Raw genomic sequence first — 21,301 nt, 5'->3', positions numbered from 1 at the left:
ACGCTGAGAGCATTGGACGCAGTTCAAAGAACATAAGGCAGGGCACTTGGTTTCCCTCTGTTATATCCACCGCCCTTGGAAGAGCATCAAGCCATAGACAGCTCTCAGGTAATGCTTCAAGAAGGGAATGAATGATTAAGTAAATAAATTAACGAAACAAAGGGATGGAGTCCTTCATCCCACAGGCCTGTGGGAAAACCAACCCCTCACCTCTCAACGATCAACCCTTTCGCCATTAGGGTGAGGTTCGCATAGCAGCCACCAGAGGGAGCGAAGCAACTGGGTTTCCCGCACGGAGGGCTTTGCGTGAGGCACCGCGAGGGGAGGAGCTTACGAGAAAGCGCCTAGCGTCTGGGTCCGGTAGAACGGCGGGCGGAACTCAGCAGCGGGGCTGGGGTTGTTGCAGTGTTAGCCGGAGCGGTTTGGGAAGTGCACTGGACGAAGATGGCGGCGGAGCGGCAGGACGCGCTTAGAGAGTTCGTGGCGGTGACCGGCGCTGAGGAGGACCGGGCCCGTTTCTTCCTCGAGTCAGCCGGCTGGGACCTGCAGGTAGCGCTAAGAGGCGGGCCGAGGCGGGCGGGCCCGGGGAATGCCGAGCGCGGAGTCGGCGCTTTAATCCGTACGCGTCCGAAGCGCACCGTCATCCCTGCGGGGCCCGGCCCTGGCCCCAGGCCTCATGGTCTCCCGGGTCGTTTGCCACGCGTCGCCGGCTCGGCTCAGCAGTTGAAGGACGCGGGGCCGGGGTCGGCCTGCTCTGCAGGGCCTCAGTTCTCCTGCGGGCTCGCAGGGTTGGCGAGACTTTGGGGCGCTGCCGCAGTCCGCGTGGAGGAGTCGCCTGGGGGCGTGGCTGCCGCGGCGAGTGGCGGCGTGTGGCTGGGTGGGTCCGAGACACGGGCTTAGGACGCGGAGGTCGTCCGATCCCGCCTCCGCAGCGGTGCGGTGCGGTGCTGGCGGGAGGAACCGTGCCCGGGATTCAGCCCGTGCCCCCTCTTTTGCCTAATTTACCTGGAGAGACGACCTGTGGCGCAAGGTTGGGGCCTCTTCACTTTTCTTAGTACCTTACTGTCTTGTTCACTGGCGTGTGATAAATGGTCACAACGTACTTGATTGATTTAGAAGACACGATAAGCTTCACCGGGCAGGGAATGTTGCACACTTAATCGCTAGAACAAATGCCCATCTCTCGGTGCTCAGAAACACACAGTAATTAATGTCAGAAAGAACTGATTGCGTAAATGCCCTTGGCCAGCCTACATCTTAGGTAGACGGTGATGACTAATATTTCTTAAGCACCTACTACAAGCCAGGCACTGTTCAGCATTACAAAAATGTCTCATTTACATGTCTCACATTTTACAGCTGAGACTTTGGAGGATAAGTAACTTGCTGAAGACCTCACTAACTACTAATTAAACAGGTAAAGACTAACCCTAATTGGTGGATGACGAATTGCACCGTCCGAGGGACGCGGAATGTGCTCGGTGTTTGAGCTTTGTGCCTTAACCATGTCCGCTGACTGCAGCATTTAAATAGCTTTCCAAACATTAGGGATTTTTACTTCTTTAATCCTTCTAGCGATTTGGAAGCAGGAGATCTCTTGAGTTCAAGGCCAGCTTAGTCTACATTGTTCCAGAGTAGCCAGGACTAAATAGAGAGTCCCTGTTCAAAAAAACAAAACAAGAAGAGATCACGTGTTCTTACAGGCACTCTGAAGCCTCTGCTAAACAGAAATCCAAGATAGAAGGAAAAGCTTCTGTCTAGAAACTTGGCTACCAGTGCCAGGACTCGAACTTAGGTTCTCTAAATGTCAGTCCTGCAATGGCACACTACTTCCCAGCAGGCTGGTTACAGTTCATGAAGAATGCCTTCAGAGCGATTGCCCCAAGACAGCTCATTTCCTCCTAAATAGATGGCCAGCTTGTGGACAGACGCTGTCTCTGTGGGACCTCATTGTCCTGTCTTATCTCTTTGTGTAGAAAATGTGTGGTAAATAAATGCCTACTTGTTGAGTTGGTGGCAGTCACAAGTGGCCAAAGGACTCATGTGTAAAGGACTTGCAGATGTGTAAAGCTAAGGCAGCTGTGCATTAATCTTAGTGATTGTCTCATTCAGTGTTAGGGGGTTGGTGGGAGAGCATCCCCATTTCACAAAATAGGAAATTGGGCTTCACAAATGAAGGAGAAGTAGCATCTGTCACTTCTACCTATAAGACCATAAGAGTGAGAGCCTGAGCCTGTTACCTGGAGCTGAGCCTGACACCACCACCTCCTCCTCCTCCTCTTCTTCTTCTTCTTCTTTTTTTAATATATTTTTCAAGATTTATTTATTTATTATGTATGCAGTGCTTGCCTGCGTGACAGAAAAGGGCATTAGATCACATTATAGATGGTTGTGAGCCACCACGTAGTTGCTGGGAATTGAACTCAGGACCTCTGGATGAGCCATCAGCGCTCTTAACCTCTGAGCCATCTCTCCAGCCCCTGACCCCACTTCTTACCTCCAGAAATTGTCCATCATTTCTCAGTCCTTCTGTGCCAGCTATAAAATGAAACGGTAATACTAATTGTAACGCTCTGAGCGTATTAAGTGGGTTAACACATACATAGTGTGCAGACAATGTGGCACAAATAAATAATAATAGATGGTGGCCTTACGCTTTTCATACTAATCTAGCTTGTTATCTTCGTTCCCTTAGTGGGCGGTTCTTCTTTTTTCCAGGGAATATAGAGGCTAACAGGTTGTCTATTGCCTTGCTGTTTAATCTTTGGTTCCAGGGTTAGGGCATCTTTTTTTAAGTGTGGATCATCTCTTTATGTTTTTGTTGCATTGTCAGATATGTGTCAGGTGAAAGACTGGAGGGTCCTAAGGTACTCTCTCTCTCTCTTTTTGTTTCAGATTGCACTAGCAAGTTTTTATGAGGATGGAGGGGATGAAGACATTGTGACCATTTCACAGGCAACCGCAAGTTCAGTGTCCAGAGGCACAGCTCCCAGGTAAGGGCTAACTTGAATTGCTACGTGACTGTTTCCAGAGAAGGGACCTTCTGCCTTGACAGAGGGGTCAGGCTTGGATTATAAAGCAAGGAGTTTAAAGATCTACTTAAAGAAAACTGAGGGGATCAAGGGTCTACTTAGGTTTTGCTGCTGTTGTTTTTAATGAACATAGATGTTCTGCCTTCATGTATGTCTCTGTACTGCGGGGCCCAGAAGAGGGTATTGGCTTCCCTGGAACTGGAGTTGATGGATGGTGTGGATGCTGGGACTTGACCTGGGATCCTCTAGGAAAACATTCAGTGTTGCTAACCACCAAGCCATCTCTCTAGCCCCTACTTAGGATTTCTAAGGGCTTTGTATTTATGGACTGTGAGGAATAACTGTCTCATATCTGGAAGTTTTCATTCCTTGAGTGCTGTGATATAGATGACGTTAATGACTCTAGGAATGCCCATCACCCTATTAAGATGACTGTGAAAATAAACACCTCTTCTGAAGTTGACTAGGGAAGTTAAGTAACCTTTACGTTACCTCACCTTTCCTAGACCTGACTGCAGTGGCCAGTCACTGCACAGGAGGAGAATGTTGGTCCTCATGTTCATAGGAAAGTAATCTTTCAATTATTTGCAGGTGATAGGCTGTGAGGTACTGATAAGAAGCTGTATGTTATTGCCTGGGGGTGAGTTGTGAGGTATGGGTTGCTGGCAAAAGCTCGTTTGTGATCCAGCTCTGTGATCCGCCCTCACTGGTGTGCTGTTGACATGCCAGAAGTACCAAGCAGGAGAAGTTGAAATGTAGCCTCTAATGCTATTCATTTGCTCCCTCCTCTCTTCTCCCACAGCCCAAAAGTCGTAGTGCAACAAGAATTTATTGGTGTAGGGCCAGGGAGGCCGACTGCCCAAGTTCAGAGACTTGTGCCTTAGAGCAGGATATTTATCTCAGCTCCTCAGATTTCATTGTCAAATGGAAATACTTTTAGTGTCTGCCACTTGGCAGAGTCAGTGAATTAATTCTTACAAAGCAAGCCAAGCGTAGGCGAGTCTCTGTGAGTTCAAGACCAGCCTTGTCTCCATGGGACAGCCACAACTATGTAAAAAGACCTTGACTATGTAGAAAGACTTGGTAGCACACTGCTTTAATCCCAGCACCTGGGAGGCAAAAGCAGGTGGATCTCTATATCACCCTGTCTCGAAAAACAAAACATCCAGCAATGTTATGTAGCACTTAGAACATATGTTACCTGCTATCACTGACACATTCCACAACAGGCAGACACATGTGCTCAAAAAATGTGTTTCTATGTTTATCATAGAACTATGATAAAAGTAAACCAACCAAGGAACTACGGCTTAACATTAGCATTAAGCAAGCCGGGCGGTGGTGCATGCCCTTAATCCCAGCACTCAGGAGGCAGAGGCAGGCAGATCACTGTGAGTTCGAGGCCAGCCTGGTCTACAAAGGGAGTCCAGGACAGCCAAGGCTATACAGAGAAACCCTGTCTCGAAAAACCAAAAACAAAAAAACAAAAAAACAAAAAAACAACAACAACAGCATTAGCATTAAGCTTAAAAGGACTATAACCCTGGACACAAATTCAGTCTTATTGGCCTTACCTTACTGTTTTGATTAAGCCCTGGATTTGATAGTGGACTTCAGTGAAGCAAGGCAAAGGGGTGTGGTTTGTTGTGTCCTTGTCTTTGTTTAGGAAGAAAATGCTGACTGAAAATTTTCAGAAGTAATTTGGGGGTGGGGGTGGGGGGGAGCAGCTCTCCAGCCTTTGGCCTAATTGTTACAGGACACTTAGCCTGCTGCTGACTGATCCCTGTTCACCTGTCATCTACCTTTCATGTCAACCAAGAACACTCAGTCACTAAGCTTTTCCTTTGACTCTAGAATGGGGCATTTAGTGTGGAGCCCCTATCCTCTAGGAGTGTGAAGAAAGGGCTGAAATGACTGTAGGCAGCTATCTTCTGGCAAGAGAGTATTAGATCCTCTCAAAGCATAAGGTGTTCTGCATAACTGACAGTGGGAGGGAGTCTAAGCTCAGTGCAAATCATTGCCTTCACTGAGCGCTTAGTGCCAGTGCATGAGGTAAGCCTGTATACACATTTTTTTTAGTTGTCAACCACCTTATGAGGTGAGTACTCTACTGCCCGCCTTGTAAGATGAGGACACACAGGAGCTGGGTTTCTTCCTCAGATCACAGAAGCCTGACAAATGGAGATTAGCTCCCTAAATCTCAGTTCTCAGCCACAGCACACTGCTTCTCAAGGATGCTCAGAAGTCTGCCAAAGTTTTCCCTGAATCTGCCTACCTCATCTTAACCCCTTTACTTTTCTTTAATCCTTTGTTCCAGCCAAACTAAGTTCTTTAATGGCCCATCCCTGTCGTGTCTGTTGGTGTCTCTCTCAATTGCTGTACGGCTCTCTAGCCTTCTGCCTGTTGCCCCACTGCCATGTTTGCAGAGCACACCACAGCCCTGTTCCTCAGAACTCTGGTGGCGGCTCTAATATGTTCCCTCTAGCCATATCCATGTTGTAATGAGTAACATCTCTCTCGCGTTGTCTTGAATCCTTTTCTTGACAGTTTAACTGAAACTTCTCGTCCTAGTAGGGTGATGGGAAGTAGGAGAGTTCGTATTTTGCGCACCAGCTATCTCTTGGTACCAGGTAGACTCACTGTGTTCTCTCACGCCTTCAGCAGATTTGGAAGTAGGAAGTGTGCTCGCCATTCTCAGGTCAGCTGAGTCACAGCTGTTGCCATGATACACTCAGGCCGGGTCTATCTCAATCCAAAGCTGCCAGATGCCTCCATGCTGTCCAGCACTTCACTGAATCTAACAAGAGACAGCAGACAGCTTTTTGGTTTTTGTTTTGGTTTCCAAGACAGAGTTTCTCTGTGTCCTGTCTTGTCCTTTCCTGGAACTCTATTTGTAACCAAGCTGGCCTCAAACTTACAGAGATCTGCCTGCCTGTGCCTCCCTTTTCTAGCATTAAAGGCATGAGCCACCATGCCCAGCCTGACATTTATTTTTTAATCTCTCTTATCTCACAGAATCTGTACTTGGTAAAGTTTCAGGACCTGCATTATCTCCTTCCTAAGGTTACACTGCTTAATAGGCTACCATGGGCCTCTTGTAGAAATGTAAATTAATTTAAATTAAGGAAAGCAAGTGGTCAGATACTTATTTGCACTCACTGAATTTATTTTTCCAGACAGGGTCTTTCTTTATATGTAGCCCAGGCTGACTACATATAAAGAAGTTTGTTCTCCTTCTTCCCCAGCCTCCTAAATGCTGAGATTATAGGTATGTGCCACGCTACCCTGCTTGGGCTTAACCCCACGCCAGATGCTGAATGGCCAAAATGATGCTTTGTACCTTCCTGGTTGGGCATGCATTTCCATAGTCACACAATTGTGCTGCCACTTTAAAGGCCAGCTTCAAAGCAGAAATGAAATAAGGGACTTTTGTGCTACCTCAGGGTACCAGAAACCCTGGGAAGTAGTTTAATGCCTCCAAATGAAGACCATCAAACACGGGGACTCTCCAGAGATACCCTAGAGCAGTTGTCTTCAAACTTGGGGCCTCTTCCCCTCTTCAGCAGGGACTGTGCAGGGCACCACTTCCAGACCTCCAACTCCAGAGACTTAAAGTGGGCTTGAGGATTGAGGTTCACTTCGAGAGCTCTTGGTGCTTCTGATTTAAGGGCCGCACTGGAGAATTGGCTTTGGCAAAGCAGTTCCTAAGTGCACCATCACATGTAAAGGCATTTGCATGTGTCAGGAGGCCAACTGTACGAAGAAGGCCCAAAAGGTTGGTGCTGGCATTAAGAGAAGACAAAGGCTTACAGAATTTAAATTGCACATCCAAGATGCCAAAGTAGGGAACAGAATTAGCATTGGAACCATCTGCACCAACACCAAAGTATGTCTGGTGCTACTGGGTTTATGTATGTAGGTTTGAAAAGGCAAATCTTTGTGGAGAGTATGTTATTTGCTCAGGCAGGTGTATATGGACATGTTAACAATAAAGCAGGTTTTTTTCCCCCATGAATTCTCAGTTTTAGCCTATCATTCATGCAAAGAGACCTGAGAAAGTGAGTGGAAGTTGCCTCTCCAGGCATTAGTGTAGATGTCATTACTGGGATCCTTTGTACTGTGTCATATGTCCCTCGGACTACCCAGAGGGTACAACTCAAACAGGAGTTGTATTGGTGGTGGTGGTAGTGGTGGTGGTGGTGGGTTTTATCCTCTCATTTCTAACTGATGAAACCTCAGAGTTTTTCTGTCCTCTACTTGCTTCCTTGAAACAAAGCTTTAGTACATAGCTGTAACTTTCTTCCTAGTAACCAGCTGTTCCTCTGTCTGACCTCATGAACTTGAATTGCCCCCTTTCTGTTCTACATTCTAGGAAAGCTACTTTTCCCAAGATATAATAGAATTCTTTTTTGTCTTTATAAATGAAATGCATGTCTCATGGCCCGTAAGCCTTTGTTTACTGAGAATAGACCCAAACAAAGGAGGAAATTGGCAGTTGAAAACACTTGCCCTCCGTAACCCTCCTCTGCACCCTGTACACTCAGGTTTTCCCCTTTTCATATTAGTAATAACACTTGCCTGGTGTGGTGCCTCGTGCCTGTGCTCTGAGCACTTGGGAGACTGAGGCATGAGGCTCTAAATAGCAGCAGAACCTTTTCAAATCCTGCAGGGGAAACAGGCAGGGATCTTCTCTTGTGCTGCCTGCCACCCATACATTCCTTCTCTGCAACTCCTTGGCCTTTCTCTACCATGTTAGTCTCTTCTCTCTGCATTTACATGTTCCCATAAAGCTATTTTCCCTTTTCCCACTGTCTCCATCATCCTTTTTCCACTCAACTACCTGTCCACCAATTCCTTGGTAATGGTCCAAATGTGTCTTTTTTTCTAGGAAGCCTTTCCACCCACACTAGACAAGAGGCTTTGTGTTCATAAGGCCGTGTGTACCATCACAGTTCCTGTTGTGCAGCATTGTAGTGGATAGTCGCTTATCTGTGCTACTAGCCTGTAAGAACTATGTCTAGTTATCTTTATAAATCCAACATTTAGTTATTGCCTGGCATGTTGAAAATTAAATGATAAAACTATTCAGTAGTAAGATTAATGTTATGTGTATGTGTGTGCACCGTGTGCATGCCTGGTGCCTGCAGAGGTCAGAAATAGGATGTCGGAGTCCCTGGAACTGAATTAAAGATGGCTGTGAGAATTAAACCTGCGTCCTCTGCAAAAGCAATAAGTGAGTGCTCTTAACCACTGAGCCATCTCTTCAGCCCTCAATAGTAAGTTTTAAAAGTAGTGAATACGGATATATGGATAAAGTTTATCAAATGTACTTAGAAAAAAAACAAAACAAAACAAAAAGTAGTGAATAAGGAAGAACCTCGTTCCCAGAACAGCCCAAATTGGATTCCACTTCACCTCACCATAGCATTCCTAACTTATTCTTAGTCCTGTGTGACCTTAACAGACAGATGCCACAGCCTTTGTTATCTAAACTTAGGTCAGTCTTCATTTTGCTCCTTTTTGTCTCTAGTGATAATCGAGTGACATCCTTCAGAGACCTCATTCATGACCAAGATGAAGAGGAGGAGGAAGAGGAGGGACAGAGGTAAGGCTTTGAACAGGAGCACAGCTTACAGGAAGTACTAGTGGTGTTTAAATCACCTAAAATAAGGCAAGGCGTGGGACACATGGGCACTATTGCCCACCATCAACTGCTGTGTGTAGAGGGTATAATCCGAGAACAGTTTGCTCTGTGTACTTTAAAAGAAATCTCTGTCTATCCGCCGTCCTGTTACACAAACACACACTCGCGCGTGCGCGCGCGCGCACACACATACACACGCCCCTTGTCATGTTCTGTTTGTTTTTGTTTTCCCGTAATTGTTACAGTAAGGTATTTGTTGAAGAATATTGTGGGAAGAAAAACAAAACCTCTAAGAATGAAAACGTTACCCTTAATATCACAATGCAGAAATAGCCAAGTATCTACTTGTGGTATGTTTTTATCCATATTAATAAATTATACAATAAGTAGAAGGTTTGTAAATGTGTAATGTGTATTCTCCCAACACAATCATACTGTTTTTACTTTTAGGAATGTTGTAATAGAAGTACTGTTTCATTGTAGAAAACATGAGACTCACAGAATGAAAAGTATAGCATTTATTCTTTGATAATTACTGTTAATGTTTTGGTATGTTTCAATGCAGTTATTGTTGTAAGTATAACATATTTGATGTGGTAAAGATGATTTTGTTTTCTTGTCTTAGACACAGACTTTTTGCTGCTGACACTGAAATGCTGTGTTTTCCCTATGTCCAGTGGTTATAGTATGTCCGTATTACTGTAAATATCAGTGCTGTGAGAATCTTTGTATATTAATCTTTGGCCACTTTTGAGTTATTTTCTCACAGTAGTTCCTTTAACAGAAATACCAGGTCAAGAGCATAAATATTTTGAAGGCTGTTGATCACAGGTTCCCAGTTCTTAAGCTAAGACTTAAAGATCCCTTAACTGAGAGCTTTCAGTCAGGCAGAACTGTATTTACCTGGATTGAACAAGAGCAAGCTGCTGTAGCTTCGCTTCTCAGGGTATTCTTCCTGGGTCTGCCTGGTTAAGCATTCCTCAGGGAGGTGAAGATCTATTGTGGGAATGTAGTGACCTCACAGCGCAGGTCTGAGGAGTCACATGTTCTGTTTCATCCATGTAGTGCTTTACAGTACCTCAGGACTTTGCTTTTAAATACACTGGAGGCTCGGAGATGTTGGTAACTTCAAGATGTTACACTCCTCAAGTAGAAGGCACCGTCACATGTGTGACTGCCTCGCTCCAAATACCACCTCCGTCTTTCCTAGCCTGGTCACAGCCTCCATTGTGACTGTCCACTATTTCATATCCTATAACTAACTTCCTTGGCCCCTAGGCACTTGAGACCTGAAACAACATTCCTGCCAGGGCCTAAGCTTTGCCTCCATTCTACAGTAATTGTGAGGAATTACAAACCAAGATTAATTTTTGCAAATTCCCACTGGCCCCTTTTAGACATAAATGCTGACTTAGTTTAAGAATGATGAGGAAGCAGCTACATGACAACTCATTCCTGATTAATCGAAAGTGCTAACTTAATCTCAGGCTGTTCTTGGGCCACTAGACTACCTGATGTGAGTATCTTGGAGCTTATTTTTGAGGTTGGAGCTTCCCTGGCTTTTAGTATGTCTCCTGAGGCTCCGAGTGTGCATCCTAAGGATGGCAGATGAGACAAGCCTTAGGTGTTCTCTGTGTGGTGTCAGTCTGCCTCACGTGTGCATTGCTCTGCTTGTTCTTTTGCATACATGTGCTGATTTGAACCTCACCTGACTTAAGGAGCAGGTAGGTAGGGCATGGGATCCTTCTCTCATTGGAAAGCAACAACGTGTGCAAAGCAGTGCACTGGCTTACTACTCAGGTCACACAGTTGCAGAGCCAGGACTGGATCCTAGCTGCTTGTACTAACTGCACCACCACCATTAATCCAGAGCTGTTCGAGCTAGCTGCTGTTGCCTCCTAGAAAGGGGCTTCAGATGGATGAGCCCCGCTGAAACTCCCCTGCAGCAGTAATGTGCTGTTGTGCATGCCTGGAATGTTCCCCCCCCCAAATCTTTTACCTGATAACCTCATCATCAAGAGGGCCCAGGAGATAGCTAGGCAGCCTTGGCTCTCACCCTGTCTCCTCATCTCCCTGCTACCACCACCATTTCGCCAGACCCGTACTGACTTCATGGCTGCTCCATTGTATCATGCCTGCCTGATCCTTAATGTGTTCTAGCCAGCCAAAAAGTTCCTTAAAGACAAGAGGCACTGTGCCTTTTGCTTCAGGGTGCCCCAAGCCTGGTTTGTCTTCTGTTCATTTTCTGGTGTGTTTGGCATTTTTATACAGGTTTTATGCTGGGGGCTCAGAGAGAAGTGGACAGCAGATTGTTGGCCCTCCCCGGAAGAAAAGTCCCAACGAGCTGGTGGATGATCTGTTTAAGGGTGCCAAAGAGCACGGGGCTGTAGCTGTGGAACGAGTGACCAAGAGCCCTGGAGAGACCAGTAAACCAAGAGTGAGCATAAGGGTTGTCCTGCCCAAAGGAATTGAGTTCCATGGTTGAGATTGAGGCCTGCATCCTTCTAGCAGTGTCTGGGTTATTTTGTTCTCTTCGCTTGGAAGACTAGTGTGGCCTGAGTTCTGGGTCAGAGCTTGGGAACACACTACCCAATTTGACAAACTTAGTGTTTTCCTTTATTTCACTGTAATTACATTCATTACTGGTTTTTGGTTTTTGGTTTTGTTTTTGAAGGGGATGGTTGGTTGGTGTTTTTTGAGACTGTTTCTCTATGTGACTCTGGCTGTCCTGGAACTTGCTCTGTAGACCAGGCTTGCCTCAAGCTCACAGAGATCTTCCTGCCTCTACCTCCCAAGTGCTGGGATTAAAGGCGTGTGCCACCGTGCCCGCCTTCATTACCGGTTTTTAAGTAAAAATTTCTGTCTTTGGGAAAATCAAAAAGTCATTAGTGTTATCCTTTACTCCAATTCCTGCATAGCCATTATTACTAAGTTGTGGTAGTTGTTTCCTTTAGCTGAGCTTTCCAGCTCTCAGCCTCTGCCCTGTGACAGTGAGCTTGATATCCAGTGGTTAACAGGCTTGCTCAGAATCTTGCCTTATCCTTCATGTGTCTTTGTTCTGAGGAGCTGCACCACCAAGTGTTTATGAACTTGTCCTTTATAGCCGTTTGCAGGAGGGGGCTACCGCCTTGGAGCAGCACCGGAGGAAGAGTCTGCCTACGTGGCAGGAGAAAGGAGGCGGCATTCGGGCCAAGATGTGAGTGCCTGCCTTGGAGATCACTGTGCCCATTTCAGAAGGGACTGTTGGTGTGTGTGAACAAGCAGCCTCTGAAAGAGGAGCCTGCAGAAAGTGTCCTTGCTGTTATCTGAACAGGGATAGTTTTCCCATGGTGCGCAGAGGGCCAGGGCAAAGGGTGGGGAAGAGGATGGACAGGAAGGCCTTTGAGTGTTCTGTGGACAGTGTGTGTGGACGGGGGTGCTCTGGTGATTTGGGAATAGTTGAAGAACCTCCTTCAGAATGCCAAAGAAGGCCTGAAATTGAGATGGATCTGGTTGAGTTGGTTTGGGTTTGTTTCATTTTGTTTGATTGCTCTTTATTTTCCACACACTTCCATATAGTGATACTATATAATTTTGAATCATTTAAAAAATTTTAATACCACAAATTACTTTGGCATAGCTTCGTGTCCATTCCTTTCTATGGTGTATATTTTAAATCATTTTAGTTTTATTCCCAAATAAGGTCAAGCAGGAAGACAGTAAAGTTTTTATAGACTTGTAGTGGTAGCTGCCAATGCATTAGTTGTTAGCCTTTCAACCCTTGTCTGTAAGTGTGTATAAGGACTTGTTGACAAATTGTACATATCCTTTTTCTTGAGATTTTTATTTTCTAATTATGTGGAGTGGGCAGGAGATTGATGTGAGTCCAGAGTCCAGAAGAATGTGTTAGATTCAGGAGCTGGAAGTCCAGGTAGTTGTGAGCCACCTGACATGAGCAATGTGAGCCAAACTTGGGTCCTCTGGAAGAGCACTCCTTGCTCTTGACCACTGAACCGTCTCTCCAACCCCAGATACCACTGTTTAAATAACTACAAAATAACTCAAGTACATTTGACACTGGCACAGAATATGGCACAAGCTACACAGGAAGCACGCTGGCAGTGCTACAGTTAGGGAGCCAGAGCTGTGCCTGAGCCACCTCCTGGACAGTCTCCTCGGTAGGGAAGACTCTTTAGAACCACCCCGCCTCTCCTAACCTGTGTCATAGCATGTTCCTAGTATGGGTTGGTGCTTACACACATGGTTGTTGATAACCCTTTTCATGTGCCTAACATGCTAACTTTTGATGTGTTTATGGTAATGTGGTGAAATAGTGAAAACCCACTCATTTGCAGGTTTAAACCGCATTTTCTAGGTTCCTGTCATGACTAACTGCTTCTTACCTCCTGTTGTCACAGGTTCATGTAGTGCTGAAGCTCTGGAAAACTGGATTCAGCCTAGACAATGGCGAACTTCGAAGCTACCAAGACCCATCCAATGCCCAGTTTCTGGAGTCTATCCGTAGAGGGTACGCAGAGAAGCCCACCTTAGTCCTTAGTCTCACTTTAGTGAGTGAGGTGTCAGGTGGGAAAGGAGGAGACAGAACATTTATTTGGAAAGTAAAGGTATTAAAGCAGATTTAGCAAACTGACTCAAACATGCACAGATCACTCCAAAAAAAACTTTGACTTTTTTTTTTTTTTTTTTTTTGCCTTTTTGTCTATTGCCTTTTGCCCTGAGGCAGACGTAAGTAGCCAAATAAACAGCCCGTGCTGTAACTGAAATGGCAGGCAGATAGCCACTTACATAGCCAGACATTGGTGAATCCACCATGGCCACCCTCCCTCTCCTCATACCATTGGAGTGTGAGGTACTGTGGCAACTGTGGGGGTATGTCCTCATCTTCTCCCCAGTTCCTCTCCTCATGAAAGGCCTCAGGGGTCTAGAAAGGAGACAGGGAGAGGTGGAGAGACAAAGAGGAGGGAGAAGGGTTTGACAGCAGAGGAATTGAGAGGTTTGTTCTCACCTTGTGTACTGTTGCTTTCTGTTGCTGTGATTAAAACATAAGTAAAAGCTACTTGAGGGAGAAAGGTTGAGCTTACACCTTCAGGTAACAGGGTGCTTGTTACCTTGCTCACTGACCCCTGCTCAGCTGGCTTTCTTACATAGCTAGACTCACCTGCTTAGAGATGGTGTGGTCCTCGGCGGGCTGGGCCTAGTCAATGAAGACAATCTCTCAGAGACATGGCTGCAGGCCATCTGGGCAAAGCAGTTCTTCAATTGAGGTTCCCTCTTCCCAGATGACTTTAGGCAATATCAAGGTGACAATAAAAACTTAAACAGGATGCCCCCATTGCTAGTGTGTCCGTCCTTATAATGAACCCTAACGTCACCTTTTTCCGCAGGGAAGTGCCTGCAGAGCTTCGAAGGCTAGCTCACGGTGGACAGGTGAACTTGGATATGGAGGACCATCGGGACGAGGACTTCGTGAAGCCCAAAGGAGCTTTCAAAGCCTTCACTGGCGAGGGCCAGAAACTGGGCAGGTGAGAAGCGGTGTCAGGTGGAGCTGGACCTGTGTTCTCGCTGTGAAGAGCTCCTTATTGGTTAGAGTAGTTTTGTTTGAGAGGAGGAAGAGTAGGAGAGTATGGGCTCTGGAGTCTACAGGTTTGATTTAAGTCTCTGCTCGCCTTCACTGTATAGCTCTGTGGCCTTAGACTGCAGAGCCCCAGTTTCCTCAACTATAAATGAAGACTGATAAGAGTCCGACCCGGCAGGATTATTGTTGGGAGGTGTAAAGGAGCCAATGCATGTAAAACTGCCTGGCGTGAGCAGTAAGAGGAAGTGTAACGTGACTACTGCTTTGACTCAGAGTCCTGAGTGTCAGGGAAACTATGACCTGTATGCTATAAGCCTAGAATAAGCATGGCGGCTGGGGCTCAGGAACTTCCAGCTTCCTGTCCAACCCCACCTCCCAGGAGCAGTGCTCAGGAGGCTTGGGAGCCCAGGGACACCACAGCCCTTAGAAAGGAGGTGAGACTCGTACTGTGTAGTCAAGACAGAGCCGGGGCTCTGTTGAGCCCAGCTGGCCTTGTTCTCAGGCTCCTCCTGCCTCAGCCTGCTGCACTTGGAAGGAGGCAGGCACCACCCGTGCCTAGCTCAGTTTTTTTCAGGGTTACCTCAAAAATAAAACAGATGGAGATTTGGGGGTTTTGTTTTTTAAATTATATATAAAAAGTTATATTGTATAGTGAATGGGTCATTCATCTCAATCTAAAGGCATTGAGAAAACTCTTGAGTTGTCTCGAATGGTGGTGGTGGCTTTAGGCTTTTACATCCATTTGTTTGAGCAGGAGTTTACCTAACAGTGGTAAATACTGCACTTACTTCAATCTGAGTTGTAAACACCATGAGTGCCTAGGGCGCTGCTGCACACGAGTAGGGAGTTCTGCTACTCCAGGCCTTCTGCAGTGCTAACGTGTAAGGGACGGGACTGAGTCTCAGGATTTGTAAGTGTTGAAGAAAGTAGCTCAGTGCCAATTGATTCCATTGAGAAGGTGATGAGCAGCTGAGTGGCAGAGGCTCTGCACGTGAGCAAGGCGTCATTTCCCACCAAAGAAAAGCCTGCTTATAGAGGTTACCGCTCACCTTCCCTGCCCATGGTGAAATCCCTTTCTGCTGTGTAGGGAGCAGTGGCTTCAGTGGAAGCAGTTCTCTGGAGGACTAAGGAGAGGGCCTGTCGTGTAAACGGATGTGCAGAGCTGCCTGTAAAGTATATGGAGTGGCTTGGGACTCACCTTCTGTAAGCGTGTTGCTCTCATTTAAAGAATGATGCCGCTCAGCATCAGAGTGGCTGCCTTTCTCTCTTCCATCTCTGAAAGCATTTAGAACTCATTGCTAAACCTGACATCTCGTAAGTGATTTTGGTCCAGGATTCTGATGACCTTTGAAGTACACAGGTGTTTGAGGTTTTCTGCTGTTTGCGGTATTAAGCATTCCAATACTTAGTGACTTTAACCCTGCTTTGTTCTCCGTTTCTACATATAAGAACCATAGCTTGGAGAGTGGGGCCACCCCTTGGGCCACAGTGCTGACCAGTACCAGACTGGGCTCTTTCCTGTCTCTGTTCTTACTGGGGACACTTTGGGCATCCTAGATAACTTTGTACAGCCACAGTGGTGTTTGTGCCTCTAGTATATGCCAGGTGCAATATGTCTTTTGAGCTATTTTCTCAACTTTGCTGCAAAAACACCATGCCCAGCTGTTTATTTACCCTTTTTTTTTTTTTTAAACATTTTTATTCTTTGAGAATTTCATACAGTCTATTTTGACCATATCGCCCTCCCTTCCTACTAACCTACTCAGCTTCATCTTTTGTCATGCTCTCTTAAACCCATCGTGTCTAATTGTTGTTTTTGGGGTCAGGTTCCTCTAATCTGCCTGTATCTATATAATTCCGAGACCTGGCTGGCCCTGTGTTAAGAGCACAGGCTAGACCCAGATGCCTAGGATTATACCCCTATCCTCCACCTCAGATTGGCGCTTGAGATCTTTACCTCACTATGCCTCTGTTTCCTCACCTTTTTTTTTTTTTTTTTTAATGTAATGCAGAAAAAAACTTAATCATTGGGGCAGAGAGATGGTTCAGGGATTAAGAGCACTGGCTGCTCTTCTAGAGGTCCTTAGTTTAATTTCCAACGTCCACATGGTGACTCACAACCATCTGTAATGGAATCTGATGCCCTCTTCTGGCCTGCAGGCACACATACAGTTAGAACATTGATGAATTTTAATTAAGAAAAAATGTATTCAGTGTGGCCACATTGGGAAGAAGATCAAAAGAAATGACTCTGATCCTCAACCCCAAGTCCTTTTCAAGGTCTTGTTCTAGTTTTTAAAGCAGAGTCTGACTTTGTAGCCCAGACTAGCCTTGAACTGGTACTAACCCATCTGGCTGGCCTAAGAAAGGATTTTTAATGTCAGGGTTATTTCCAGAAGTTAAATTTGGTGAGGCCTGGGCTGGTGTAACATACAGACTTGAGGGAGAAAGCTTTGTGAGACTGATCTGTAGCATGTGCTGCTGTTCTCTTGTCTCTGAGGTGGAGCTAATTCCCGTCTCAAATGTGTTTGAAATGGTTCAGGAAAGTTGTGCCTGCAAAGTTCAGTCATAGGCAGCACCACCACAGAGTGAGTGGTTGGCCCCGGCCACCTAGTGGACACTGCCTACTGGAATAGCAGTCTCTTACTCTTGACTCCAGGCTTGGTTGTGACTGCTGCTCCCAGTGAACTGCAGCCTCCCAGAAATGTCAGGTAGTGAAACTATTCTTGGTGGACAGGGATGGGCTCCTGAGAGCCTAACTGAACAGCCGACGTGATACTCGCCACTGTCCCGGGCTTGGATCTTAACAGCCAAGAACGTGACATCAAAGCAGCTCCTCTCACATGCACGAGTATGGTTGGTGCTCTTGGGGTTCCACTTTTAATTCTTTCAGCCCCTGTCTTCTCACAGAAAGGGGTGTCCATTTCTTGGCCGTTCTTTGCTGTTTTTCTTCCGGAGTAGTGCTTCCTAAATAGTTCCATGAAGTGCTTTTTCTGCAGTGGGTTAACTAGTGTAACATGTAGAAGGACCTAGTATTGAGTGAGTTTGCCATCATTTCGGTCTCTGAAGTGGCCTGTAATGGCGCTGTTTTAAGATTTGTTTTTTATTATTTTTGGTCATGTGTACTTGTATGTATCTGCATGTGGGAATATGCATGTGAATGCAGATGCCTATGGAAGACAGAGGTGTTGGATGCCCTGGAGCTGGAGGTAACGTCAGTTGGGAACCAAGAACTGGACTCAGGTCCTCTGCAAGAGCAGTGTGTGCCTTAACCTTGGAGCCGTCTTTCCAGCCCCCTCTCTTTTTAGGCTATAAAGGAGGGAGAAGGGTGGTCTGGGAACTGACCCAGTTAGAAGCCTTATGCTGAGATGAGTGAGCTGTCACCTAGTGGTCTTTCTTATCTTCCGAGATTGAGGCCAAGTCATCTGCTAAGAGAAAGGCTGGTCTGGCTGGTGATTCAGGGAACAGAGAACCCCAAATGGGCGTAGAGAAGTGAGAACCTTATGTTTCTTGTTTTTGTCAGCCACACCAAGTATGTTAGCTAATTCTCCCTTTAATCCTCACTAAAACTTAGCAAGACAAGCATATTTGACCCTTATTAAAAGTTCTTGCTAATGAAAGGTGGGCATGTTAGTACATGTTTGTGACCCCGCCACTGTGGAGGTTATATCAGGAAGATTTCCATATGCTGTAGGCCACTCCAGACTATATAGTGAGTTCTAGGCCAGCATGGGCTGCAATATAGTGAGATCCTGTCTCAATTAAAAAGATATATATATATATATATATATATGGAACTTGAACTTGATTAGCCCAAGGACACACAGCTAATAGGTGAGTTTGGGCCCGGGTCCTTCTCGTTCTTAAGATGTGAGTACTAATGACAGTAGATGCTCTGTCCTGTTCATTGTATAATGAATGCCTGAGCTGACCTTCAGGGTCCTTCCTTCAGCACCACCATGGCTGGCTCATAGGAGCGCCTCTGTGCATAAGTTCATACCATAGCAGCAGTTCCCAGCCTGTGGGCTGCCACCGCGTTGGTGGTCAAACAACCCTTTCACAGGGGCCACCTAAGGCCATTGAAAAACACAAATATTTACATTATGATTCATTACAGCAGTAAAACTACAGCAATGAAAATGTTACGTTGAGTGTCACCACAACATGAGGAGCTGTATTAAAGGGTCGCAGCGTGAAAGGCTGAGAAACAGTGTACTAGAGGGCGCCTGAGAGGATAACACAACCAGTCCCTTGTCAGGTTTTGCCAAAGCTACCTTAGCCAGGGACTTGGAGTTCATCCTCTAATCACTTCACTGAGGCTGAGACTTCCTGATCTGTGGGATCCTTAGCCTCACAACAGTCTTATCTCTACCACCACAGGCTGTCCTCTTTCTAGCCTTTGTCATAAAGGACACCCAGGTTGAGCGCCTGATCTGAGTGATTGTTGTTTATGATCTGAGGTAAATTCCTTTGGACCAAAATATTAGGTCCATGATGGCAGGATTCTACCTATCTTAGTCACTGACAACAGCATTAGATGCAGGCTCAGGTACATAGCAGTTGCTCAGTAAGAACCCAAAGATGTCTGCTTGTGAGGGCCTTGTTTCTACACTGCTCTGATGCACTCCTTTCCCCTCAGCACAGCCCCCCAGGTATTAAACACCAGCTCTCCAGCCCAGCAAGCAGAAAATGAAGCCAAAGCCAGCTCATCCATCTTAATCAATGAGGCAGAGCCTACTACGAACATCCAAATCCGACTTGCAGACGGTGGGAGACTGGTGCAGAAATTCAACCACAGCCACAGGTACCTCCTCTATCTAAACTACTTTTTGCCAGCATTATCTAGTCCCAGAGTGTCCCAGAGTCCAGGACAGACCTGTGGGAAGCAGGCAGCTGTTGTCCCTCGTGGACGTCATCCAGCAATCCATACCATCCCTGGAGGAGTCACTGGGTCGGGGGATGAATGTACAAGTCGCTGGGTCTGTTCACAGCTCATCTGCAGGTCTCACTTCTCATCATCAGGGTTAAGCCACCGGGGTCTTTATTCAAAGGAAGTACCTCTGTGGTTTTAAAGATAGGGAAACTGAGGTACCACAGACTTAAGAGACCAGCAGCGGAAGTGCTAGGGGGCTATCACCAGTAAAGATACTTGAAGCTCCTTTCTCTCAAAACAGGGCATCTAAGTTTCATCCATAGTGGGCCAGCTAAGCCAGGACTCAGGTGTGGGCCAGTGAGTAGTTTGGCAGTTCTTGAGTGCTAGCCAAATGTGCCTTTGAGATAAGGTATAAAGCACTCAAAGATCTTCCCATATTCTTCCAGAATGTTCTAATGTTGGTGCTTCCCTCAGAGAGGGTTGTGACCTTCTCACCAACCAGTTACTGCTTTAGTTTCACCTCGCTGGTTAACCTCACCCAGGTGACAGCCTGTGCCGCATATGGCTGAGAGATCTAGGCTGCATCTTGTCTGTCCAGGCTGTCATGAGCCACTACTACATAGTGCCAAGAGGAGGGAGCTTTATGCATGGGAAGGAAGGGGCCTGATGTGCTTCCCAGGCGACAGACAGCTTTGGCTGCTCTGTAGAGAAGGGGCACAGGGAAGCAGAAATGGTGAGGAGCCTCCCGGCGTGTTCCTCTTCCCAAGGGCCAGGGTTGGGGACAGCAGCAGAGAGAACCCCGCTCATTGCCTCCCCTTACACTACTCCTCCAGGATCAGTGACATCCGGCTCTTCATCGTGGATGCCCGGCCAGCCATGGCTGCCACCAGCTTTGTCCTTATGACAACCTTCCCTAACAAAGAGCTGGCTGATGAGAACCAGACCCTGAAGGAAGCCAACCTTCTCAACGCTGTCATCGTGCAGCGGTTAACATAACCGCCCAGCTGCTGCCTCACCTTCCTGTGTGTCTCCCATGACTGCAGCCATGCCTATGGGGATCACCCTTCCCGCCCCCGTATACACCCAGCCCTTCCAGTGCCACGTCTCATCCGTAGCTCTGGGCCCTTAGACTTCAGTTGGACATTTGTTTTTTCTTTAGTTGTATCTCCTGAGTTTTTGTGATGATCAATGGACTTTAAAGAAAAAAAATAAAAACAACCAAAAAAGTTGAAGAAACACCACCAATTCTGTTGTATAGAAATTCCCTCTGGAGCTGTATTTGATTGCTAGAAAATCTTATCTTGGGGCATGGTAAGGGGACTTTGCTTTCATCCTCTGCATAAAAGTCACTGTGCACACGCACTCATCTTCTGGTGTGTCCTCCTGCTGCAGGTGTTGTGTGGAGCATCCTCTGCAGCCACTCCTATCCAGTGAGATGAGTACTCTTTCAGTTCCCTCATCACCCACACTGGCCCTCTTGGTGTGGCCTTGGGTTTTCAAAAGCAGTCTCTGGCATACAAGTGGAGAGTTATTTTTTCATTGGGATGTGGCACATGACAACCTAAATGAGTTCAGTTAGAGTGTCTGTCTAAGAGAAAGCAGAAAGTGTCACTAATGCTAGTGGGAGATTCAGGTGTTGGGATGTGTCTCATATCTCTAGTGCCTTTAACTGTGGGCATGGTGTTTGCAAGAGTCTTGGAGAAGCAAATTTTTATGTGGTCACATGTAATTCATGTCAGCATGTGGTTTGGGGTCACAAGTTCTGTTTCACACTTGTTCCTGCCTTGTTAACCTCTGACTTGCATCAGCTTGAGGCGCATCCCAGCCTTGAAGGTATAAGGTGGGTAGTAGGGACCTTGGATAGAGCCTCTTCTCCTTCCCTGACTGTGCTGTGCTGTGTCCTGCCCTGCCTTGAGCCAGGAGCCAGCTTGAGCTGCCACGAAGCATCCTGAGAGAGGGCAAGCAATGCCCTGCTGGGGCTGCAGCATCTACATCTACTGCAGTATGCTCTCCAACATATGAAGGTAACCAGAAACAAAGGTCTGGAAAAACAAAATTGGCCATTTAAAAACCAGAATGAAGACAATAAAGTTTGTCCTTTATCTTGAGTTGTTTGGTAGGAAGTTAGCAGCACCTCTGTTTCTGCACTTGAGGGGCCCAGGTCACACTTTGCTAAT

General features: G+C 46.4%; 1 protein-coding gene across 1 annotated transcript; it reads left to right on the top strand.

The window, feature by feature from the left end:
- Nucleotides 1–383: 383 nt before the first annotated feature.
- Nucleotides 384–20,199, top strand: Nsfl1c (NSFL1 cofactor). The gene is made up of 9 exons (XM_051143542.1): nucleotides 384–549; nucleotides 2,896–2,993; nucleotides 8,563–8,637; nucleotides 10,948–11,113; nucleotides 11,780–11,872; nucleotides 13,074–13,183; nucleotides 14,061–14,198; nucleotides 18,891–19,055; nucleotides 19,958–20,199. The coding sequence occupies exons 1-9, from the start codon at nucleotides 445–447 to the stop codon at nucleotides 20,118–20,120; spliced, it is 1,113 nt and encodes a 370-aa protein (XP_050999499.1). The 5' UTR covers nucleotides 384–444; the 3' UTR covers nucleotides 20,121–20,199.
- The last annotated feature ends 1,102 nt before the right edge of the window (nucleotides 20,200–21,301 follow it).

Source organism: Acomys russatus, chromosome 4 (genome assembly GCF_903995435.1).
Source record: "Acomys russatus chromosome 4, mAcoRus1.1, whole genome shotgun sequence".
Taxonomy (NCBI): Eukaryota; Metazoa; Chordata; class Mammalia; order Rodentia; family Muridae; genus Acomys; species Acomys russatus.
The sequence above is the reverse complement of the archived record's forward strand: the minus strand, read 5'-3'. Positions and strand labels throughout refer to the sequence as shown.